The sequence below is a fragment of the Antedon bifida genome, chromosome 10 (genome assembly GCF_963402885.1).
Source record: "Antedon bifida chromosome 10, ecAntBifi1.1, whole genome shotgun sequence".
NCBI lineage: Eukaryota > Metazoa > Echinodermata > Crinoidea > Comatulida > Antedonidae > Antedon > Antedon bifida.
This window is the reverse complement of record NC_136235.1, coordinates 21,205,673-21,229,496: the sequence shown is the minus strand read 5'-3', so window position 1 is coordinate 21,229,496 and position 23,824 is coordinate 21,205,673. Positions and strand designations below refer to the sequence as shown.

At 32.4% G+C, this 23,824-nt stretch overlaps 5 protein-coding genes across 7 annotated transcripts in view; 1 reads left to right on the top strand and 4 right to left on the bottom strand.

Annotated features, from left to right (window-relative positions):
* LOC144854770 (uncharacterized) overlaps window positions 1-16,214 on the bottom strand; it is a 37,482-nt gene extending 21,268 nt beyond the window's left edge. Inside the window, exon 1 of the mRNA XM_078712744.1 lies at window positions 16,205-16,214. The gene's annotated coding sequence lies outside the window, so the exon portion shown is untranslated. The remainder of the gene's footprint in view (window positions 1-16,204) is intronic.
* On the bottom strand, window positions 5-9,773 carry LOC144854767 (extracellular signal-regulated kinase 2-like). Of its 2 annotated transcripts, XM_078712739.1 has the most exons (14): window positions 9,619-9,773; window positions 9,020-9,118; window positions 8,664-8,693; window positions 8,027-8,117; window positions 6,940-7,070; window positions 6,487-6,656; window positions 6,045-6,242; window positions 5,473-5,607; window positions 5,152-5,257; window positions 4,424-4,622; window positions 3,612-3,707; window positions 2,601-2,701; window positions 1,967-2,134; window positions 5-1,668 (listed from the first exon to the last, which is right to left on the bottom strand). In XM_078712739.1, exons 1-14 carry the CDS (start codon window positions 9,682-9,684, stop codon window positions 1,462-1,464), a joined length of 1,797 nt encoding a protein of 598 aa, XP_078568865.1. In that variant the 5' UTR covers window positions 9,685-9,773; the 3' UTR covers window positions 5-1,461. The 2 variants fall into 2 exon arrangements, with proteins under 2 accessions (XP_078568865.1, XP_078568866.1); XM_078712740.1 differs by lacking the exon at window positions 3,612-3,707.
* Window positions 10,586-12,793, bottom strand: LOC144854174 (transmembrane protein 14C-like). The gene is made up of 4 exons (XM_078712069.1): window positions 12,617-12,793; window positions 11,927-12,028; window positions 11,310-11,397; window positions 10,586-10,991 (listed from the first exon to the last, which is right to left on the bottom strand). The coding sequence occupies exons 1-4, from the start codon at window positions 12,687-12,689 to the stop codon at window positions 10,943-10,945; spliced, it is 312 nt and encodes a 103-aa protein (XP_078568195.1). The 5' UTR covers window positions 12,690-12,793; the 3' UTR covers window positions 10,586-10,942.
* On the top strand, window positions 14,405-19,291 carry LOC144854777 (GDP-fucose protein O-fucosyltransferase 1-like). 2 transcript variants are annotated; one of them, XM_078712755.1, is made up of 7 exons: window positions 14,405-14,613; window positions 15,354-15,514; window positions 16,655-16,831; window positions 17,137-17,261; window positions 17,544-17,736; window positions 18,163-18,399; window positions 18,818-19,291. In XM_078712755.1, exons 1-7 carry the CDS (start codon window positions 14,490-14,492, stop codon window positions 18,998-19,000), a joined length of 1,200 nt encoding a protein of 399 aa, XP_078568881.1. In that variant the 5' UTR covers window positions 14,405-14,489; the 3' UTR covers window positions 19,001-19,291. The 2 variants fall into 2 exon arrangements, with proteins under 2 accessions (XP_078568881.1, XP_078568882.1); XM_078712756.1 differs by lacking the exon at window positions 15,354-15,514 and adding an exon at window positions 15,664-15,788 and having other exon boundaries at window positions 14,407-14,613.
* Window positions 19,292-19,298: 7 nt separating this feature from the next.
* LOC144854785 (ciliary microtubule inner protein 2C-like) lies at window positions 19,299-23,778 on the bottom strand. The gene is made up of 4 exons (XM_078712767.1): window positions 23,626-23,778; window positions 22,973-23,246; window positions 22,343-22,455; window positions 19,299-19,936 (listed from the first exon to the last, which is right to left on the bottom strand). The coding sequence occupies exons 1-4, from the start codon at window positions 23,694-23,696 to the stop codon at window positions 19,786-19,788; spliced, it is 609 nt and encodes a 202-aa protein (XP_078568893.1). The 5' UTR covers window positions 23,697-23,778; the 3' UTR covers window positions 19,299-19,785.
* Between the last annotated feature and the right edge of the window lie 46 nt (window positions 23,779-23,824).

The window sequence follows — 23,824 nt, the reverse complement described above, 5'->3', positions numbered from 1 at the left end:
TGTGCTTAATACTTTACTGTATTTATTATCAACCTATGATATAATTTATTCACTTACAATTTTTGAATCAACATCACAACTACATTATATTATGTCTTCAACTCCATTTTATGATATTATAAATCATATACAACATTTAGTATTAAAAATCTAAACATACAGAATGATTGTTCACAGTGACAACGTTTTAAAACATAGGATTGGTAATAAAAAACTATAACAATACAGAAAAAATAAATTATTGGAATATATTTCTATAAGTGGACGGATTGTAATACACTTCAATATTCTAAAATAAATATAATTTTATGAGCAAATAAAATTACCAAATTGAACTTTTATATCTTTTATATCCTACAAAGCTAGGTTGGCTCCCATTAACACAGGGATGTGCACGATGGGATATCAGAGCAACGCAAGCAAGTTGACCAATGGCAAAAGTAACACTTCACTATTACTTGTGTTGCACTTCCTAGCGTTGAATAGTAGGAACCGAACTAAAATATCTTTAGCATCACCTTTCCGAAGCACTAACATGTACACTCCCCTCATATAACCCTCACATTCAAACGTAAACATTTTAACAAACTTGCGAATGTTTCTTCTGGAGCCTATTGAGTGAGTTGCATGAATTGCATGCGTATTATCACTTGGTACTTTTAATAACATTATAATTGGTCCTGGAATGCAAGTCTGGGTTGTGATTTTAGCTGTATCTAAGATTTTCTGACAGGCATCTTAAAACAAAGCATCGTTTCAACCCTGTAATTGGTGGATTGCTGTTATGAATGTCCTTATATGTCAACAACTACAGCCTCTAAATTCAAAATATTTGACGCAAGGTGTTTTCAAATTACAAAATTAATTAAACATAAAAAGGAACATAGTCAAAGTAATTCAAGGTAACAAACTTGCTTTTGTGCACATAATTGCATATAGTAATAAATAAATGTCTTACATAGAATAATGGTGCATAATGACGTTTGTACTAACATGGACCTATGTACTACTACCATAGTTTGAAACTATCTTTTACCAAGTTACAAGATCATTTATTGAAAAAATGGTACGATTGTCTGTGGTTATAATTTTTTTTTATGAATAGTCGTCAGACTTTCAGACAATTACAATAAAATGACATAGGGAATATAAATTTATTTCTTCTAACTCAAGATTTTCCTTCAATTACAGTATGTTGTGGACCTGATAGATGAATTCTAATTCCCTTTTTACACCCTAGGAAGGCTGAAGCTCTGTCTACACTATCAAACTTGTGTTTAATGCCTTCTGAAACTTTACAAAACACATGGTCAACTGGTCAAATAACCAGCACAGTTGATTGTGCCAATAGTCATTTCCAAACCACACCATCCTAAGGTTTTTCATGAAAACATGTATACATATACAAATACTATCAATATATGGACAATAATCAACAGTATCCAGTAACACAAAGTCCGTTCACCACTTCATAGTTTTTAACTGTCCTAACGTACTGGCTTTTACCGTTCCATACGATTGACTATAGCTGCCTAGTGACGATTTCGCTGATCCTGAAGAACTTGTATTTTTCAATCCAAACTGTTTGCGTCCATATGAGACAGCAGTCCTCTGTGATTGCTGTTGTCGGCTAGCATCTTTCCCCGATAGCGGTCTTTGTTGTGGAATCTGTAAACGGTTAAATATAAAATTAGATGTATTATGCTTACCACTAACATACTGTATTCATGGTGGCACCAAACCCTATTAGTTACACAGCTGATTTACCATTAGGCTCTGTCTACACTATCAAACTTTATGTGACAAAAAAATGTGGACATGATGATGTCATATCACTACCATATTTGGAAATATCACTACCATATTTGGGCATCTCACACTTTTTTTGTCAAACTAGTTTGATAGTGTAGACCTAGCTTTACTCTTCCCGTTGTCTACTTAAATTTGAAACAAGTATAAAACCTACTACTTTTGATGTTGTTACTCCTAGGCCGCCAGCATTGCTTGTCAATCCCCTGTCGGTATCTCTTGTGATTGTTGCATTTTTCATACCGGCTGAGAAGGAACGAGTTCGTTGGTGGCCGACTGGTTTTCTTGCGGTCCTGTGGCTGTTCTCATTTCCATACCCATTTAACTAGAAACATAAAAAAAGGATAATGTATACATTTAACAATTGCACTTTAATACTGATTACTACAATAAGCCCAGATGAACTATGAAATGAAATATGAACTCGATAATACTAACCTTCTTTAGAAGCATCCTCAAATTTGTTTTCATTATTGTGTAACTTTGTTTGAATATTAAATAAGAAACCTACACATGTTCTTTTAGTTTTAATAATCAATTATTAATGGATATTATTAAACATTTAGATCAAGACAAAAAATGAATGGATTGAATAACAATTCAGCAATCAATGGACAGAAATTAGTAAAATAGTTCAATAGTTTGTTTGTTTTTATTTCGAATCCATCAATCATACATATCATACATAAAAAACATTCAAATGATAAAACATCAGAGAAAAAACAAAGGATGATGAATTCAGGACAACCCAAATAATCCTCTAAAAAAGAATTAGTTTCCATTGAACTTACTGCACTTTCGTTAGGTTGGTGCCTTGTTGAATACTCTGTTGTTCTGGATGACCTGTGGGCATTGCCTGCCGAAGATGCATACTGATTACGATTTGAACGAGCTGTAGAAATTAATAATTTAACTTAATCAAAATATGATATTTCAATAACATTATTGAATACAATTTCACAAAATAAATAGGAGTAGAGTACTGTTAGATCAAGTAGAGGATAGCAGTGCCGAACATTAGATTATAAACACTAATAAAGGCTTGATTCCATAAAATTCCTACATTGTCACTTTTCAAGTTTGTATATGTTTAATGAATATAGAAAGAACTGTATTGGTACTATTAACCGTCTGTGTCTTTGTTTCTATTTATATATTTAGGCAAATGGTGGCAATCCTTATTACAAGTCTTTGGGAATGGAGTTGTAAATTGTCAGTGGTCATTAGAAAATCCTGACATGACAGGACTTGAACCCAGTACCCTTGGATTGGTAGCCAAGCATCATAACCACCAAGCCACAACTTGACTTCCCTTTTGACCCTTGGGTCTTCTGTGCATTTAATGGCATGTTTTCTATCGTTAAGGTTGACCATGCTCCTTAATTCTGTCGTCGTATCACAAAGGGAACTAGCCGCGCACAGTCAAAAACTTGGTATTAAATGCACAGTTGACCATGTCAATAGTCAAGTCAAGAGTCATAGTATATATTATGGAAACCTGCCATTAGTGGAGAAAACAAGAAAAAACAAGTAAATAGTAAGAACCCATTGGAAAGTGGAAGACAATAAGTATTAAATAAAGGCCAACATACACAGACGAGTGGTAACGGTAATAAAAAAATAGAATCTATGTTATTCCTTATCAACATTTACACAGGTTAGATACAGATTCTACATTGGACAAGCTACACGGTTTCCCGCTTACCGTTACCGCTCGTCTGTGTAAATTAGCTTTAAGGCAGCAGCAAAAAATGTAAGCATGAAAATGTAGATATAACGTGATCAAGTTTTTGGATAATCACCTGGCAAGAGTGTGGAAGAACCATAAGGATGTTTGGAGTTGGAGAGAGGATAATGCACCGTGTTGGCTGATAACGGTGGTCGATGCAATCTACGTGCTAAACACAAGACAAAGCAAAATCACAACAGGTAGTTCAAAACAAGGTTAAAACTCTGTCTACACTATCAAACTCTAAATGACAAAAAAATGTGATGTGCCCATATATGGACATGATGATGTCATATCTATATTTGAGCATATTACTACTGTACCATATTTGAGCACAACAAACTTTTATTTTAAAACTAGTAATTAGTTTGATAGTGTAGACAGAGCTTAAAATATACAAACAAGGTTAAAATATGTAAAATCACAGTTACAACAACAAAATCATTATTGTAAATATTACAAGGATGTCAACAGGAAAATAAGACCTTTTGTTTTCACAACACGACACGCGCTACATAGCTATAGAGTCAAAAAGTCATTCTGTTCAGAAATATATGAGCATGCGCAGAACTTGATTGCATAGCGTGCTGTAAAAACGAAATGTCACTATTCACCGCAATCACACTAAACATATAAAATCTGGGTTAAAACGTTCAAACAAGGATAAGAATATTTCAAATAAGATGACAAAAAAGGTCATTTAAACACAATTGAAAAGTTAATATTCATTTCACACAACACAAACAATTCACCAAAATCCTGTCAAATCTAGGAAAATATATTCCATCGTTTTTGTAAACTTAAAAGCACATTGGGATACTGTACATAAATAATAATAATACGTTTGAAGTTAAAATATTTGCTATTAATCATGGACAAACTCACCTGAATACTGAGTATATGATGAGGGTACTGCACCAGCAGCATTGACCGTGGCAGACTTTGGCCTGCCAGATATTCCTTGATGCGATGTCACAGAATCAGAGCTGTAAGGTTCGGTTGGAGAGATGACTTCTTTGGTTACAGGTTCGTTCTTAAATTCTCTTCGTATCCTCCTACTCTGCGCCTTTTTCTCTCGCATCATCTATGGTTTTGGGAGACAGAACGTGAAAATATAATTCTCTTGTAGCATATAACTGTATGTTCTTTAATATCTAAACTTGATATATGGAATTTGGGATGTACAGTATTGTACACAAAGTTAATTTGTTAAGTATTTATTATTAAAATTTCTAGCAGATTCTCAGTACTATATCTATAGTTTGTTCAGTGTCAATCCAAGACAAATTCTGTGACACAGTGTCACATATGAACTAAACATGGAGCTTGTATCATAGGCAATAAGCCTAAACAGTACGATAATAAATACTTTATACCTTAAACTGTAATAAATTTTTAATTAAAAAAAAATGAGAATGGTCATGGGAAATTTAACATGGCAGTTTTACCATGTTTAAAGGATACTACCAAATAGAACATAGGGATTATAAATATGGTGGTTATATGCCTAAATATCCATATATGGGCACATCACATTATTTTGTCACATAAAGTTTGATAGTGTGGACAGAGCTTTAGTTTACCCATTTAAGTATACACATTAATCAACAAACCTCATAAAGTTTTTCTCTGTACTCATTAACTGATAGTTGTACATCATCATCTAATGGAGGGATGACATCATAGTCTAAGGAGGTTTCTTCTTCTGGATTGTGAAACCTGAAAAGTACAGAAAACAACAATTAGAAATAGAAAAATCCAAACGTTTTTATGAATCTTTGAATTACCACAACCAAATTAAATTCCCCAGAGAGATTGGGATACTAAAGTTTAATTGAATTGAATAAAAAATGTTAATAATGTGCTATTGTTATTTCATAAACCTTTATCACCATTTTCAAGTACATGCTTTTGTGACTTTAGAACATACATACCTAGCAACATAAGGGTGCTCAAGAGCCTGCTCTGCTGTTAGTCTCTTGTCTGGGTTGAATATAAGAAGCTTAGAAAGAAGGTCTAAAGCATCTGCTGGTGCCTCTGGTAAAACATCTTCAAATTTCAATTTATGCCTACAAAAAATAATGGTTAAATGTTATGCAAATAATAAATGTACCCCAGCATGGCCAAGATTTGTGAAAGACAGGAACAACTAGCACCAATTGGGAGAGGCCTTTGCCCAGCAGTGGGACGATATGGGCTGAAGAAAGAAGAAGAAGAGTAGTAAAATGGATAGAAAATTGTAATGAGTTGAAGGAGAGTTGACAGACCTATTGTGAATGTTGAAGACAACGCCCTAAGGTCATAAAAAAGTATGGTTCTCGAGATATATACATTATACCTGGTGCACAGTGAGTGGCGCAACGCACACGGCTTAGCACTCCTAAGGGGCCCTCCAAAGCTGGGTAGTTGCATTGGGGCTGCTCATGCTCTGGGGCCCCTGGGTTTAGCCATTGAGCACTCATAGTCATTACAGGTTAACTTTCAATGATTTGACCCTGCATCTTACCTTACACAGGCTTTGTCTAATACTGTTGCGCCATAGTTTGACTGAATTGAGTCAACGTCTTGCTTTGTTGGCCTCTCTATTAAACTCATGATTCTTTCTATTTGATTAAATGTAGATGTACCAGGAAAAAGGGGCTTTCCCTTTAATAGTTCAGCAAGAATACAGCCTACACTCCACATATCCACTCCTTTAGTATATCTACAAAATAAAAACAATTGTAATATCAACTACTTCACTTCCTATACTTGATTCAGTTTCTATTGTTTTTAGGCTTAGCCAATCACATTACAGGTTCACAGTTGTCAGACCATGGTGGTAGAACAAGTCTAATGAATTGTGGTCCAGTGTACACATCTGGCTTGTGTGTACTTTAGAGACCCAGTGCAGTGGGTTACCCTGGTATACTGGTCCATCTCAGCCCCTGAATTGACTCATACTGTACCTTTTTGAAGCCAGAAGTATTTCTGGAGCACGATACCATCTAGTTGCTACGTATTCAGTAAGGGCTGGGTTGGCTTGATCGAAATCATCATCTAATTGAGTTATTGAGCGGGCTAGACCAAAATCAGCTAGTTTTAAAAAACACTCTGAATCCAGTAGTATATTTGACGGCTGGAAAAAAATGTTTACCGATTATAAATGATGCAATCTTTATCATTTTAGAAAAGACATTTTTTTAAATCTCGAATCAAATTTAAGGAGTGCATTTCCCTCCTCTCAACAAATCTGGATTGTCTAAATCCATACATTTGTGGACCCTCAGGATTTAAATCCCATTTTGCGGATTTTAAGGGCTTACTCTGGTACTATACACATGACTAGAGTTTTTTTGTTTGTTCTACCTGTATCATATCAAAATCAATCAAATCAAAATCACATCAGACAAACATGTTACCTTCTTATCTCTGTGTATAACATTTCCAGAGTGCAAGTATTTGGTTGCCTTTAAAAGTTGGTACATAATGTACCTTTTGTGCACGTCCTTCAGAATGCCACCTTTCTTTATCACTGCATGTAAGTCAGTATCTAAGAACAAAAGAATTTAGATAGGAAAAATTAAAATGTTAACAATTACTGCATGGTTCTCGTCATTTCATTATAGTATATTAGCAATGACTATTAATTAATTAAAATTTGATCAACCAGTACCCCATGAAAAATGTGTTTAAATATAGGATAACCTCTCTGATATTATTTTAAAGTGAGTGGGAGGGGGTATCATTCCCATCTTCATGTACAAAAGAGGATACCATATAATCGGAATTTGTTTAGGGAATTTGTAATTGAATGAATTAGGTGGCTCTCGACAGAGGAGAATGCTTTCTTGTCTTCATCGAGTCCTCAGAGATGCAAGCATAGTAATGAATAAAAGTAATTTTATAAACTTGCAATGCAAAATTCTATTAAAAACATTAGAGAGGTTTCGCAATCTTACAAATACGGTAACGAAAACGGATACGTCACGCACACGTATTCGTTTTCGTAAGCCATAAAAAAATCTGTTTCGCATGGCAACGAAATATTGAGGCGCGTCCAAAATATGACTGCGGTAAATTTGAGCGAAGCGCAGGTACGTGTTGCTTGGCTGCTGCCTAGGCCTAGCGTAACATCAAAGCGAGTGAGGACTTTAAAAACTGCTATTTATCAAAATTGACTTGGCATTTTAGTAAATTACTTTAGTAAATTACTTTCAATAAATCTATAATTATATTATAATCATGAATCATTCCTGATTCAAATGCAAAATGTGCAAAATAGATCAAAAACTATACTCGTTTTGTAGTTACGAATATGACTGGTGATATTCGTCAACACGAATACGCTTTATGAATATGAAATGGGGATCAGCTCAAAAGTTTCACAAATGTATGACGTATCCGTTTTCATTATCGTATTCGTAAGGTTGCGAAACCTCCCTATTGTACTTATACTTATACCCATAAATTAAAAACATTAATTAATATTATTTAATTAATACTTACCCATAAATTCAAATACTAGGTAAATATCTTTGTCATTCTCTGCTCTCATAACATTCAATAACTTCACAATATTTTCATGTCCACTAAATTCCTGTTAAAAAGATTTCCATAAGTCTTAATTTTAATATCATTGTATGACAGCTTGTCTGGTGTTTTTTATTAGCTTTTTACTATTTATATATTGTGTTATATGTCATATTATTGTTAATATGAATTCTGAACCATAACAAATAATTTGGAAACTTTTGCACCACCTCAAGGAAAGTTTGTTTGGTAAAGTATCCAGTGAGTGAGATATTGTCGACTGTATAATAAATAGTAACTATACAGTATGCTCACCTTATGTATTTTGTTAAGCTTCGCTACACTATCAAACTTAAACACACAAAAAATGTGATGTGCCCATTATGGACATGATGATGTCATATCACTACCACATTTGAGCATATCAGTTGTCACTACCATATTTGAGCATATCACTACCATATTTGGGCACATCACACTTTTTTTGTCAAACTTACTAGTTTGATAGTGTAGACAGAGCTTTAAACGAATTGTAAACAATGTGAGACAGAAAGTTAAATTTGTAGCAGTAAAAAGATTGAAATAAATATATAATTAAAGAAAAATTACATACCTGAAGAAACATTATCTCTCTGAAAGTTCGCTGAAAAAGTTCATTAAAAAAATGATAAAAACCACCAAAAAAACATGTTTCTGTACATTACAGATTTTAACCAATTTGATGACAATGAAATGTATATTTTCTTAGGAAAATGTCTTACATTTTTCAAATGAGGTTCATCTTAAAATTAAGTACGCACATATAAAGTACATACTCTGTGATGCATGACTGATCGAACAGGACTTTAAAACTGACATCCACTGTAATTGATTTACATTTATATCGGAAGAGAAAATTCAATTTTGCATGCATTTGGGGCTTTGATTATATTGTATTTGTCGATATCTAGTATTCTTACAATAACATACCTGAGCGTCAGTTTGATTTCTAAAGGCATCAAATATTTTCTTTAAGGCAACAACTTCTCCTGTTTTCCTATCTATTGCTTTCCATACAATTCCATATGCCTTGACAAATATAATTAAGAATAAGATTTAATATCAAAATACAAAATCTCCTTATTATTACACGATGGTATTTATTTTATTGCTTTGAATTATTTGGCGAGTGAATTATAAAGTTATAAAATTTAGGCCTCATAAACAGAATCTGAATGAAATAACTGGCAGCCATCAATATGATCAGACACCATAGAAAAAGTTACATTTGAATATTTAATTAATATTGGAATTATTAATAAATAACGTCATTGAATCATCATAATTATTACTAAATATAGGCCTAGCTAGTAAGGCCTAGCCTATTACTATACATATACAGTACACTAATTACTAGGCCTAGGGGCTTCCTATATAGGCCTAGTAGGGGAAGGACCTAGTGTGACAGGGACAGGGCCTAGGCCTAGACTCTTGGGTTAGGCCTAGTAGTAGGCTAGGCCTAGGCTTAGCCCTAAAAATATATTTTTTAAAAACAAAGTAAAAGATAAAGAACCGAACATATAACTTACTCCTTTTCCTAGTCTTTTTTTAATTTCATATTTTTTCATCACATGGTCTTCAATATCTGAACTCATCGTAATTGTTTTCTATACAAAATAATAGTAAAATAGTTGTTCAGGCTAGGCCTCACTAATAGCAGAAATCTTCTGCCTGCGCTGTCCACTTTTTGCCGCCGTGGAATTTGTTTTTGTCAACATAAAAATTTACGCGCGGAGCAGAAAGTAAACCCTTCATTTTTCATTGATAGGATATTTTATTACACAAAATAATACATTTTTCAAAACACAACATTACAGTATGTGGATTATAATAGTATTCTTTAAATATTAAGGATCAATTCATAATTTAAGTGAATTAAATTAGAAGACGCGGATTGATATTATTTTTTTAATGATCGCCGCCATCTTGTTTTTCACGGTCCACTGTTTTTCTTCAATTCGTTGTTTACACGATGCCATAGCAACAGTCATTAACAATTATTAAAGATGTTTTGTCCCCCTGAAAAAATTATTCTTACAAAATTTTTTTTTAATATGCCATTTTAATGTGACCTAATATTTATCCACTTTGACCAAAAATTGGATCGAAAAAAAAATGTATTTACCTAAAAAACTGTAATTTAAAGCAAAAAATAGTCAAATTGGCTGCCAGCCAATGGATTTTTATTGGTTGAATTTAACCATTTATATTGTCATTTTATAAGTAAAAACATTATTTTGTTCAGGTTTTTTTTTTCTACGGAAATGATTAACTATATTAAAACTACAAACAAATATATTCAAAGTCTGATTTTGTTAATCATGTTTTTGGGGGACAATATATCTTTAATTACTGGACCATAACAAATCAGAATTTTTCTTTTATTTGAAATGTCTATGCACATCATATTAGCTTTTAACGTCAACTAAAGCTGCTAAAAGTATATTTCTAATCTTGCACACAAAACAAAAGATAAATAAAATAGAATACAAAATTATTAGTTCTTTTCCTTTTATTAAAAAATAAAAACTACTAAACATGATCATTTCAGAAACTATTTTTTTTGCTAATCTAGGCTTTTCTTTTACTGAATTTTACAAATTACTGTTCCAAATTTGCCCGATGAATATTAACAAAGAATGAGGAAAGCTAAAAAATCAGTAGCACCCCCTCTATATACAGTATACCACTGGTAAGCCTTTGGGAGAAATTCTCATTAAATATTTTGTTTACAATTGGTAAAAAATAGAAATCCTTTGGAGAAAAAGTGTTTGTTTTAGTTTTTTTAACTTAAACATTTTGCAAAGTTGTGACAGTACATTCTCTATACTGCACTCTGTAGAGCGCCCTCTATCAGTTCTTGTAAGTCAACCGATACCCATACCTCACCACCATCATAACGCTAAAAAAGAAATACAGAGAATAATATCTCATTAATTACTGTCAATTTAATTTAGTAAGGTAATTGTTTTTGGTAATGTCTTTATGTCTATTTCTTTTCTTTCTTCTATCTTCTTTTTTTTGTTGTATATTTCCAATCTGTTCCGTTTGATTAATATACAAAAAGCAGTACAGATTGTGATAATAAGATCCATACTTCTTTGATTTATTATGAAAGTAAGCCCATATATGGACATGATGATGTTATTTCAAATTCATTTCACAATTTTTAGTCCATTGAACCCCCACCCTCTACCCGAACTATTACAAAATGCTTTACCTTATTGCAGCTACCAATCCTGCTGGCATAAACTTTCCACTCTTTACAAACCTCATTCCCATAACACTACCTAGAACTGCTGATGTTCCTGTTGCAGTGAAGGAAGAGATAAGATAGCATTCTGATTATTATTAATTGATAACTAATCGATACAGGCATGAGCATTTAAAACTCTTTAAAAATTTAAAATAATATCCAAATAACCAGGTTGGCATTTTTCAATATTAGCTTAATTCAATTATTTATAGTAATATGCAATTGATGGATCTTCACTAAGAAATTTAGAATTCCAACTATGCTTAAGTCAAGATACTGTGAAAAACTGAGACTCTATATATAATTTTTTCTTATGGAATGGCCATTTTTAAACTGACTTGAGCAAAGTTGAAATGCTTTTTTTGCCTTGATAAATGACAAATAATGTTATTCATTTCAAACTGTAGTGTAGTCCAAGTAAATAGACTAAAGAAAGCAGATTCTTTTGCACAATAAAAAAAATATAAGAAATTTACATTTTTCAAAATTTATTTTTGTATAAATTTACATAAATGTATTTTACCTTTTAAATAATTGTTGAATTTTTGGGGATAATTTTAGCTTGCATACTAAAAACTTACCCAGAATAACATGAACATTTCTTGGATTATTTGATGTAAGAGATGCACCATAGCCTGCCAAACTGCCAAATAGTAATCCCATGGCAAGAGACATCGCACTACCTATTAAAATCTACCATTAGTTTTTCTATATTTAAAAGTTATATACAAAAATGTGCATTTATTCATATTTTAAAAATCATTTTATACTAAAATTATTTTATTATATTACATTATTTTATCCTGTAATTGGTGTTTAAAAAAATCAATAAAATGAAATTAATAATAAATATTTAATGGTTGCTCTTTCTTTACTAAATACGTCTTTACTGTCACGTGATACAGTACTCGCAGTAAAAAATGGACTGCATTTATTATAAACAGTAAACTAATTTCAGTGTTTCTGGTTGTTGGGAGAGTTATGACAGTAAAATCCTTCAAATTTAAATATTATTTTAAAAAAGAATAATTTCTGAGAATATAGAGCGGCAGTATATTGGCTTATTGCAACTTCACTAGTTTCCAGTACCAGTATGTATGCAATAGAGTGCCTGGCGCCTGGGCCGAAACGTCCATGGACCCTGCTTCGCATAGCTAACTACCCCTACAGTAGGCCTACTAACAGTAAAAAGGATTAGCTAGAGAGGTATGCCAGGCCTACCGTCGTCGTTTCTAAACTGTAAAACATTGCAATATTTATAGTTAAAATACCTGCTTTCACATATCCCATTACACCGCCTGCAGCTACAAGAGCAGCATAACCAAAGCCTAAAATATCAGTCATTCTCTTTTCGGAAAGGCAGTGATTCTAGATATATTTTTTGCAAGAAGTAGCAATAATTTATATCCAGGTACGTCTACCGGAAGTAAAGTTCAAGTTCGTATACCGGATGCGCGCCGCGAGAGGAAGTCGCGCGCCAATTCAGAGAGGGCGCTTATCTGGTAGGGGCAGAGCCATTATATATATGGCTCTGGGTAGGGGTGCTTATTACTTTTTTTCATCTAAATAAAAGGTAAAACAGAAAAATAATTTTATTTTTCAAGAAAATGATGGCAGAAATGTTTAATAGATAATACATCATAATAGTATAGGATCTTTATTATGTTTTTCTTACACACTACACGCATGCACACAGTCAAAATGATAAAATCAAAAATTGTTAACGGTGGTGGGGGTTGTGGAGAATAAATAACAATAACATTTATAAATGCATTTATTTTACTTACATAAAATTAAAGAAATTAGAAAAGTTTTTATCTTAGAACTTAGGATAACTATTTACTGCCTTTGATGAAAATAATATTTTCACACGTCCAATCAAATGACGTCATGATTTGAAAGAGATTTTATGCGTAAAACAGTTGTGAAGACGCACTGAATGCAATTTTAATATGCATAAATGTATGTTTAATGTATTTGGCGGAAATATAATTAAATTATTTACGAATTTGTCAATCTTCTCCTGATCTTAATTCAATCATGCAATGAGTAAACAAATATATGTAAAATAAATTTGGGTTGAAATCCTTGTGGGGAGAGGGTTAAATCTGTTTTAATCAGGGACCCGCCGTAGCTTAATGTTCACAAAAGTAGTTATGGCAACTTAGCCACAACAGGATAAGAACAATGTGACTTTAATCATAAGAAGCTACTTAAAGATTTCACACTCCTCTGTCTAAGTTTGAAACGATCCTTTTATAGGCCTATAGTTCGTTAACGTAATAGTCGCTTCTTAAATTGGCTGTAACATTGAAGAGTTTTAATTACTGGTTTCTACCGATCTGGTATTTTTAATTGTAGAGTGTGATTTACTACTGAAATATTTTAATTATTATCTTTGACGATGTAACGAGTAATTTTGAGAAGTATCTGATATAAAAAAGATTTTAAACAGTACATTAAATAAATAGCCACTATTCGTCTAACAATCAAATGAGACATACCAATACAATACACAATTCTTTTATTGTCCAAGAAAATGGAAATTACATTGCTCATGGCTGCCAGATAATAACAATAATCTTAAATTATGGAGATATTAGTCTTAAAACAAACACATGGGCTAGGAAGGAAGCCTATTATTTAAGTTTTTTTGTTTATATTCGAGAGAATATTGAATAGATAAAAAATATGAATGGTCTAACAAAGATTATTAATTTATTTAGTACACTCAATACAAACAAAAAATGATAAAAAATATATGTCGATAATTATTGTTATTCATCAAGCAAGATATTAAACACGTCATCCTTAACAGGAAAAGGAGATTGCGGTTCTTATTGTACCTATGGTACCTATTGTTATTACCCACGGTCACAGTATATAAGTACACGTGGAGGGTAAACGTTGGCCACCCTATTTAAGAAGGTGCGGTAGAGGATAACAATAGGTCTATAGAATATAAATTCCATACAACAATAGATGACTGATTTATATACCTTTAGTTATGCTAATTTACCTGACTCTCATGAATGATTTCTAGCAACTTATGTGGCGTTATCGTAAGCCATCGTCGCATTCAGCCGGTTGCAGACGTTCAGGTAGTAGCACATTCTGGTAAAATCCTACCTACAGGTATACAAGATGGCTTCATTAGGATTCAAAGCAGGTTTACTTCTTGTTGTTCTGTTAAAGATTTGCTCTGGAAGAAACCTTCTGCAACACGAATGGGATCCCAAGGGATACGTCATGTACTGCCCGTGTATGGGTAAGTTAATTGTGGGTGTTTTAGCTATATCTGCTGGGTTTGCGTGCGAGGAATCTTGTAATTTTCTCGATTCCTCCTGCTGTTAAATTGACTATATTTACGGTGTTGTGGAATCGATCCTACGCTAAAATTATTCTTATCAATTACATTCCATATGTACGTTTGGATTGAAGGAAAATTAAGGGAAGTAGTCTTTGGGTTTTAGAGAAAATAGTAGTAAGTCTAGCGAATGTATTTCTGAACCGAAAACATTGCCTACTCAGGATCGGAGCAAGGTCGTGGAAATTAAGGGAGCAATGCCATTGGCCAAAAGTAAATGGGCGCGCACCAGTTTCGTTATGGTGATCGTAAGTTCGGATGTGGCGACACTTCTAGTTTATGGTTTTGGTGAAGGTAGCTCACTTAAGCTCTGTTTACACTATCAAACTTTATGTGACAAAACAATGTGATGTGCCCATATATGGACGTGATGTGCCCATTATATGGACATGATGATGTCATATCACTACCATATTTAAGCATATCACTACCATATTTGGGCACATCACACTTTTTTTGTCAAACTAGTTTGATAGTGTAGACAGAGCTTAATGCTATACTTGTATTTATTGAGTTGAATATTTATCAATGGTATTGATATGATGATTGAATGCAAATTATAGTATATACAATAAATTATATTAATGTCATGTAATGTTTGTATACTTAGATGTCACATGTTACATATTGTAATGTTTTAGGGCAATTCTCAGGCCAGACGGAACAGTTTCTGGGAGCACTATCATTTGCCAAAGGAATTAACAGAGTCCTTGTTATTCCTAACTATATAAATTATCCATGTGGAAGGAAACGTCACGCCCACCCAGGAGCCATCAGCCTTCCCGTATCTCGACAGCACAATGTAAGAATCAAGTGATGTTAGATTATTATATAGTAGCTCCTTTGAACTGTTCTACTTGCCTGATCACCAAGCCTCATTTGAATCTGGTCAAATATTTATTTTTCAATAAAACAAATTTTCAACAAAATTATTAATTTGTTTCATTTCAGGACGTTTTGGTAGCCAAGTAGACCAGTTCTTAGGAGCATGCCATTTTGCTAAAACAATTGGTCGAGTTCTAGTCATCCCAAAATTCATAGAATACCAGCATGAAAAAGGTCATGATGTACCAAATGTAAGGCATACAATTAATAATTCAAATATGCTATGATTATTGTATAGTATATAAACTATAGAATCTATAAAAATAGCGGTTGTCCTATTTAAGGTGCTATTTAATACAGTGGACTTTCTATTATTAATACATTATTTTAAAAACTGTCTATCAATGACAATTAAGGTAATGTTAACAAATAATATCATAGACATTAATTAAGGTAGGCCTAATTTGTCTTGAGGTGTTTTAATCTATATAGGTCTATAGTGTGGAATATAACCTCAAATATAACACATAACCTCAAATCAATATGATATGTTAGATAGCTTCCTTCTAACACGTGTACAGTAGCTAAGTACATTCCAAATTTTCCTTTGTAAACCCTTTTTATTCATAACAAAAAAAGAATTGTTAAAAGGATTGGTTTAAAGCAAAGATGTGTTACAATGCCATTGGTTAGTTAGAATCTGTCATGCATCATTGCTCCTATTCTTCTGGTAACCATGTTCTTTTCTTAATGCAGGCATGAATTGGCCTTTTGTTATACAAATAATACCAACTCCTCATCTAACAAAACCTATTTAATTAACTGAGTAAACCCCTTGTTGATTTTAAACCCCCTAGCTTGTTGATTTTAAACCCCCTAGCTTGTTGATTTTTTTTCTTGAATAATACTGTACAGTAACTATATTATTAACTACAGTATAATACATTTTTCCTTTTATTTCCATATAATATAAAACAACAATTTTCTAAAAATCACACCCAAATACCCACACCCAAAATGTTATTTTCTAGTATTTAGTGCAAAATTGATGAATAATTATCAAGATAGTTTGCAAATAAGAATTTAAAATAATTTGATACTTTTCTTTTCTTTTAAGATATATAAATCTTTTGATGATTATTTCAATCTTGATAAAGTGAAGGAATATTATCCTGATGTGATTTTAATGGATGAATTTATGGATGCATTCGGAGATAAAGAATGGTCTGAAGGAAAGCGTTTAGCTTACTGCTCAACGAAGGCAGCAGAATTCAATGAAGGCGTTTGTCCAAGAGTAAGTTCCACAAAGTAAATTCAATAAAACATTATTTATCACAAACTCCAGGGAAATTCATTTGGTTCTGGTACAAAGTATTAAATTAATAGATTTGTTTCTTTAGAAGTTTTGATCTTTCAATGAAAAATTAAACACAGGTATCGGGATCAGAATGGTGTTGTTTGATCATGGAGCAATCTAATTATTACTCCATGGTTTGATGGAAACTGTTATAAGTGATGTCATCACTAATAATTTACTATGACATGCAATAAAATATAGACCAACAGTAAATAAACCCAAGTTATTATTCTATTTTATAGAAAGGAAACCCATTCTCTGAATTCTGGGATCATTTTGACATCAAATTTGATGAATCAGAGAAATGGTCAGAAGGTTTTCACTTCAATGTTGAATATGACCAATGGAGACAGAACTGGGAAGAAGAGTAAGTATTGTTATACTGGAAAAAATGTCACCATGGCAGTTCTGGTATTTTGAGCTTTCTATCAAATCATGGACATGATGATGTCATATCACTACCATATTTAAGCATATCACTACCATATATGGGCACGTCACACTTTTTTCATCAAAAATAAGTTTTACTGTAGTATCAAAATCTCCCTCTCTCCCTGTATGTGCGTCTACTTCCTCTAAAAAACTCATTTCCTACGAGAACATCTTAAATTTTTGCAGTAGAAATAAAGTCAATACTCCTTTTTTTTAGGTATAAACCTAAAGATCACCCAGTGCTTGCTTTCATGAGTGCGCCTGCCATCAGTCCCCTAACAGAGGTAGCTGGTAAACTGCAAGAGTATCTGGAATGGCAACCAACTATAGCGGAGAAGTGTGACAAGATCATTGAAGAGAATCTGATAAGACCATATATCGGTATTCATCTTAGGAATGGAGCTGATTGGGTATGAGGTTTTTTTTAACTTTTAATATTAATAACACCATACCATACACATTTGCAACATAATTGTAGGATAAATTATAATAAGTTATTAAAAAAAAGGAAAAGTTTAACAAATGTTGTTAAAATTAAATATTTACATACTGTGCAAAATTGATTCAGAAATATGTATCTTCCAAACAATAAATATTGCATGGTAATAATATAAATATCACTGTGGAAACATATCCTATGCAGAATTGTTTTTGTGATGTCAGGCGATTTGTTAAAAGGGCCATAGAAATGAAAAATAAAAAAATAAATAAAAGGAATAAAAAATAAAAGAAATAATAGCATGCCTAATAACCCTCTTTTGTACACATTTTAAGGAGCTATAATATTTATAATATTTGGACCTTTTCTAAATAAAAACAAATTATAATTTGTGAAGGTTCGCACTTGTCAATTAGCCGAGGAAGGAGAATATCAACAACTGATGTCATCCAGACAGTGTACCGGTGTTACACATGACGACACCATCAAAATTGATCAGAAGATGTGCATCCAATCAGAGGAGCAAGTGATTAAGGATCTTGCACACGTTGTTAGGAAGGAACAGCCTAAATCAATATTTGTTGCTACAGATCATGAATCTATGGTTGAAGAACTACAAGAGGCCTTCCCAGAGGTTAGTAACATGAACTTGTCCTAAGCTATTAAGTCTATACATCTTTAGCCACTTTCGTTTCATGACACGTCTATCGATTAAAAAGATCATTCTATGCATGCTCATAATATGTTTCTGGTGCATTGTAAAAAATGAAAGGTCGCTATTCCTGTATATCCTATCCTGCGTATTTGCGCAGATAAACAATCTATGGTATTATATTTCAAATAATGTATATATTCTTAAAAAAATGTTGATAATTAAGGGAGAATCAATAGCTAATAATAGGTTTGGAAAAGAAATAATAATAAACTTTTATAAAGCACAATTTACTGAGGTCTTACAGCACTAAAAGACCTACAAGGGGAGGTTTTAAAAGAGACTTGTATTCTTGAAAAAAGAACTGTAATTGAATATTTTATTTTTATTTTGAATATAGATCAAAATATTTCATCTTGATCCAGAAAAGCCAGAGCATGATATGTACATCCTTGGCCAATCTGATCATTTTGTTGGAAACTGTGTCTCTGCTTTCTCGCACTACGTCAGACGTGAACGTGATGTCTTTAGCAAACCTAATACCTACTTCGGTTGGAAGAGTAATTACCATGACGAGCTTTAGATATAACTAAAACAATCGCAATGTTTTACTGTATTCTCTTAATTATGTAGTTCATATCAATGTTTCACAATTGGGGAAATAAATGAATAATCCTGGCAATTATTGTTGCCAGGAAAATTTACTATTAATTTATTAAGTATTGTTTGCCTTCAATTTTTCGACAATAACATTTTTTTATAGGGATTTAATTTCATAGAAACGCCTTGAACATGCTATGCATTAATTTGAAATTTATTTTGTATGTATTTATCACTTTTGTATGGTTAAATAAATAATGTTGACAATAATTAATACAGTATTATTTTATTAGTATTTATTTATCACACAAAATGTTGGAAAAAATCTATAAACAACATTTGACGGCTAATTATTTCTGACGGACTATTATGCTAGTGTTCTCCTGTTAAAAAAATCCTGCATCCACAGGAATGAAAATGAAATGAGAAGGCAAGGGTAAAAATGACCTGTCTTTGTAAAAATTTAAAATTTTCGGCATAATTGTTATTCAAATATTGAAACGGAATGTATTTATCATATTTCATTGACGTAAAGTTCTAATGTATGACAGAATGAAATTTAACCATAAAAGTCAGCCACTGGGCCAGCCTTATTTAAGCTGACCTTGGGTTGTGTACATCTATAGACTTTACAAGAATACCTCTACCAAACAGAATTGCAACTGAATTTACTTTGCATTTATTGCAACTATTACATTATTATAAACATGACAGTATCAACCTCAATCAATGTTGATACAAATATTTAAAGTTATGAAATAATTAAACTTAACGTCTCTCAAAGTGTACATCGCGCATTTCACGATCTCTTACAGATGATTGACTATTTGGTGTATGAAAGGTCGGAGGTCGAAGTACAGATTTGTTACTCGTAGCTCTTGAGTTTGCTTCTAAAAGAACATCCAGTTTTTCTTCCACTCTGGAAATGAAAAAAAAAAAAAAATGTAAAAAATGTATTAAAAGGTTATTACTGGTATCAAAAACTTTTAAAATGGACATGAAATGACATGACATGACATGACATGACATGAAATGATTTTAAAAAGTATGTTACTTGGTACAAATGTATTAACCATCTGTAAATATAATTATATGTAACGACCATATCAATGGTCATTACAATTCTTGACCGTACAGGCCAATTGGCCCTCTGGATGGTGCAAGTGAAATTGGCTTGCTTACCATGACGAGGACGTCCAGCAACATCATGGGCAAATGACAAAAGACTGGACAAGCAGCAGCATCATCAGGTCTGAATGTTGGAGTGAAAAAAATCTGACCACCGCGACAACGGACTAAGAGAGAGACCATGTACTGCTGTTAGAACCGCAACTAACAGTTTGTTTTCATTTTCTCTTTTCATTCACTTTCCAATTCACTGTATTTTGTTCAATCACGGTGCACACGGCTTGCACACTGCCAAAGTGCGACAACAAAAGATAGTAATTCCGTATGGTTGTGAATTGGAATGAATTCACACGCACACAGTTTTTTTTTTTTTAACGGGAAAATTCATTTCATGTCCATCTTAAATTGAAAATTATGATAGTAGTAAAACAAAACAAGTAATAAAGTAAAATTGTAAAACACCATGCAAATAATCTAATATAATAAAGTTGATAAAAATACTAAACAAGGTGGCGATGAATCAATAATAATAATAATCATAATTCGTTGTGTACTCCTATTTCCTTGCCTTGTTAAATAGAAGATTGTTTCCAACTATAGACATGTCCCTTTTCCTTATATTAAGCTGTATCTATACTATATCAAACTTCATATGACAAAAAAATGTAATGTGCCCATAAATGGACATGATGACTTCATATCACTACCATATTTGGGAATACCACCACCATATTTGGGCACTTTTTTGTCAAACTAGTTTGATAGTGTAGACAGAGCTTTACTCGGTTCTCACCAACAAATCTGAATATGACTTATGAACATTTGGGATCAGAATATTAAAAAACATGAAAAATATTGTTGAGATATGAAAAGATATAAAATGAAAAAAAAATCGTAAAACTATGAGAGAAGCCTATAGTAAATTTAATTGGAATAATTAGGAAAGTAAGAGTAGAAAAATCTAAAGATGATATTATTCATTGAGGTTAGCAGTATCTGTTGTTAGTATTAAACTAAACATAAAAGTGTTACAATTACTAACTGTAATGCAAACATTTAGATGAACTATGAAGAAACAAACAATCATCCTTAGTATCTGTATTTTGATTGAAATACTATGATTGAGTATAAAAAGAATTCAAACAAAGGATATAATGATGTAACATGCTAATTTCAATCAGGAAAGCTTGTAGTTAATTTAAAAACAAAATGTAAAACTAAAGCAAGCAAGCATATATTCATGAGATTTTTAGCAACAAAGTGTTAAAGCTTAAAGAAAAAAAGAAAAAATTCCATTTAAATATACAAAAAAATTGTTATTCCTTTCATTTTTTAGGTGCATTTGTAAGCAATATTTATTTACCAAATAAATTTTTTTGTTTGTTGGAGTTTTGATTAAAACTATGCAAGAAAAGGCAATAGAAACAAGCAATTGAAATGAAATTTAAGAAATTCTTTCCTAAGGCATACAAACACTAATCATGCAAAGCAATACTATTAGCTAACATGCATTAAAAATAGAAGGAAAGCAGCCTTCCAAAAAAATAATAACTTACTCTTCAGGATTTTTTTGTCAGGAAAAGGTTGTATCACCGCAATAAATAACTACATTTTTACAACAAATCAACATTATTAAACATCAATAACTTGTTCTTGCTAACAATCGTATTCATAAGGTATGGTAAAGCATTGTGGGGGTTTATCAGTGAGTGCATTGAATGTTATGATAACATAAACAGCTGAGTGAAAAAGTGTATTCACAGTAAAATATGTCTTTATTTTATTAAGTCAATACATTTTAAAAGGTTTCCCTTATTCAAGAAGTGTAAATATCACAAATGGTTTAAAAGTCTTGGACATGTGTTGTCTAATCTTCACGTAAGTTATAAAATTAATAATTAGTCTTTTTCAAATATTTTATATCAACTGTACAGATATAACCAAATTAAGATGGCTATAATATTGACACTGTTTTAAACCCTTTTTCACTGCACAGTGTTAATCCCATCTCTGGGGGTAATTTTTTTTGTAATGAAAAACTGGTCAAGTCAATAGGAAAAAAAAAAAAAAAAAAAATTAAAAAAACAATAAAATTGATAGCTAAAGAAACTGTTTTAAAATACTATCATAATCAAACTGTTTAAACTTTGGCCAATATTCCTTGAAAAGAAGTATTATATTTAGTGAATATACTTACTGTCCAGCATCTTGTTTATACATGTCCTCTGCCTTCTTTGGGATCAAAAACTCATCAACTCTGCCAACCGTTCCTGTTCTGTCTTTGTAGTGGTCTCTGTGCTGCTGGGCAAGCTGTACACAATGATAATAAACATATTTAGTAGACGTGGTGCGAGAATTGAGATTTAAGAATATGCTTTGTCAATTTAGGAAGCTAAATTACTCTATGTTAAATAGTTCTGAACTTGCTAAATTGATTTCAGTGATCTTGACAGAAAATGTCATTATTTTTGTATGTGCTGTGTCAAAAAATGTTGAGTGTATGATTGTATGTATGATTTTCCAACTTGAGAGTTATGTATTACTGGTTAATACATCCTGAAAACAAAATGATGCCGCGCGCTGTGTTTAGTTAAGTAAAGAAAAACCCGCAAAGTGGGCTCCTGGTGGTATTTGGGTTGTTTTGTCCATAATTATTGTGCTTTAACGAATGTTCCACATAATTTTAATAAACCATAATTTTATGTAGTATTTTATCTCCATTTCGGTATTTCTGTAATTGTACTAGATTTCCGTAGTAATTGAGAATCCGCAAATAAAGATTTTGTTTTTAAATTTGTAGGCAATGCTGCTAAATAAAACATTTTACCTTATCAAATGACTGTAGCTGGTCCTGTCTGTCGTGTTGAACATTATTTAATGAGTATGTTGGTGCAGTTCTCCATCTTTCCCGTGTTCTCTCCCTGTTTGGGATTACTAGGTCTGGGTTATGAGTGTATACAGTTGGAAATTGACCGCCATTTGCATAATTAGTTTGGCTCGTGTTGAGCGTTTTAGAACGGTAATCTTGAAAGTATTTAGCAGTGGCGTTACCATATGTCTCACCATAATCGTACTTTAGAGTTGGGCAGTGACCTTTATACCTGAAATACAGTAAAAAAAAGGCTTTAAAATTAAAAACTTAATCATGTAAAGACAATTATTTTTACTAAATTCACTTCCTTTTTTGAACTAGGCCTAGGCCTAGCCTATTTAAAAATGCCTAGGCCTAGTTAAGCTAGTACCTGATACCTCATTGCTACTCAGCCTTCCTACAGTTCAGTAGTTTAGCTAGCTAGGACTAGCAATTGGTCTAGGCTACACAATGTGCTGCTTGCCTTAAAATCATTTTTGGGTTGGGCCGCCCTGCTGGTGCTAGTCTAGTAGTAAGTAGGCCTACCTAGGCCTACTAGCCTGGAGGCTAGGTCAGTTGAATTCAAATGTAAATTGTAAAGTTCATAAACTAAAATAGGCTTTACTTACCCTGGCATGAGTTTTGGCGGTATATAAGTTGCCTGGTGAGTAGTGGTCAATGTTCCTGCTGCTTTTGACATTTTGCAAGGTTTATATTTAAATATAAATTTCAAAGAAAAACTTTTGTACACTGAATTGAAGACAATGTTTTTGTTTACATCCCGCCGCATAACCTTAGCATTAACGTAATATATTATTCCGCAAAATT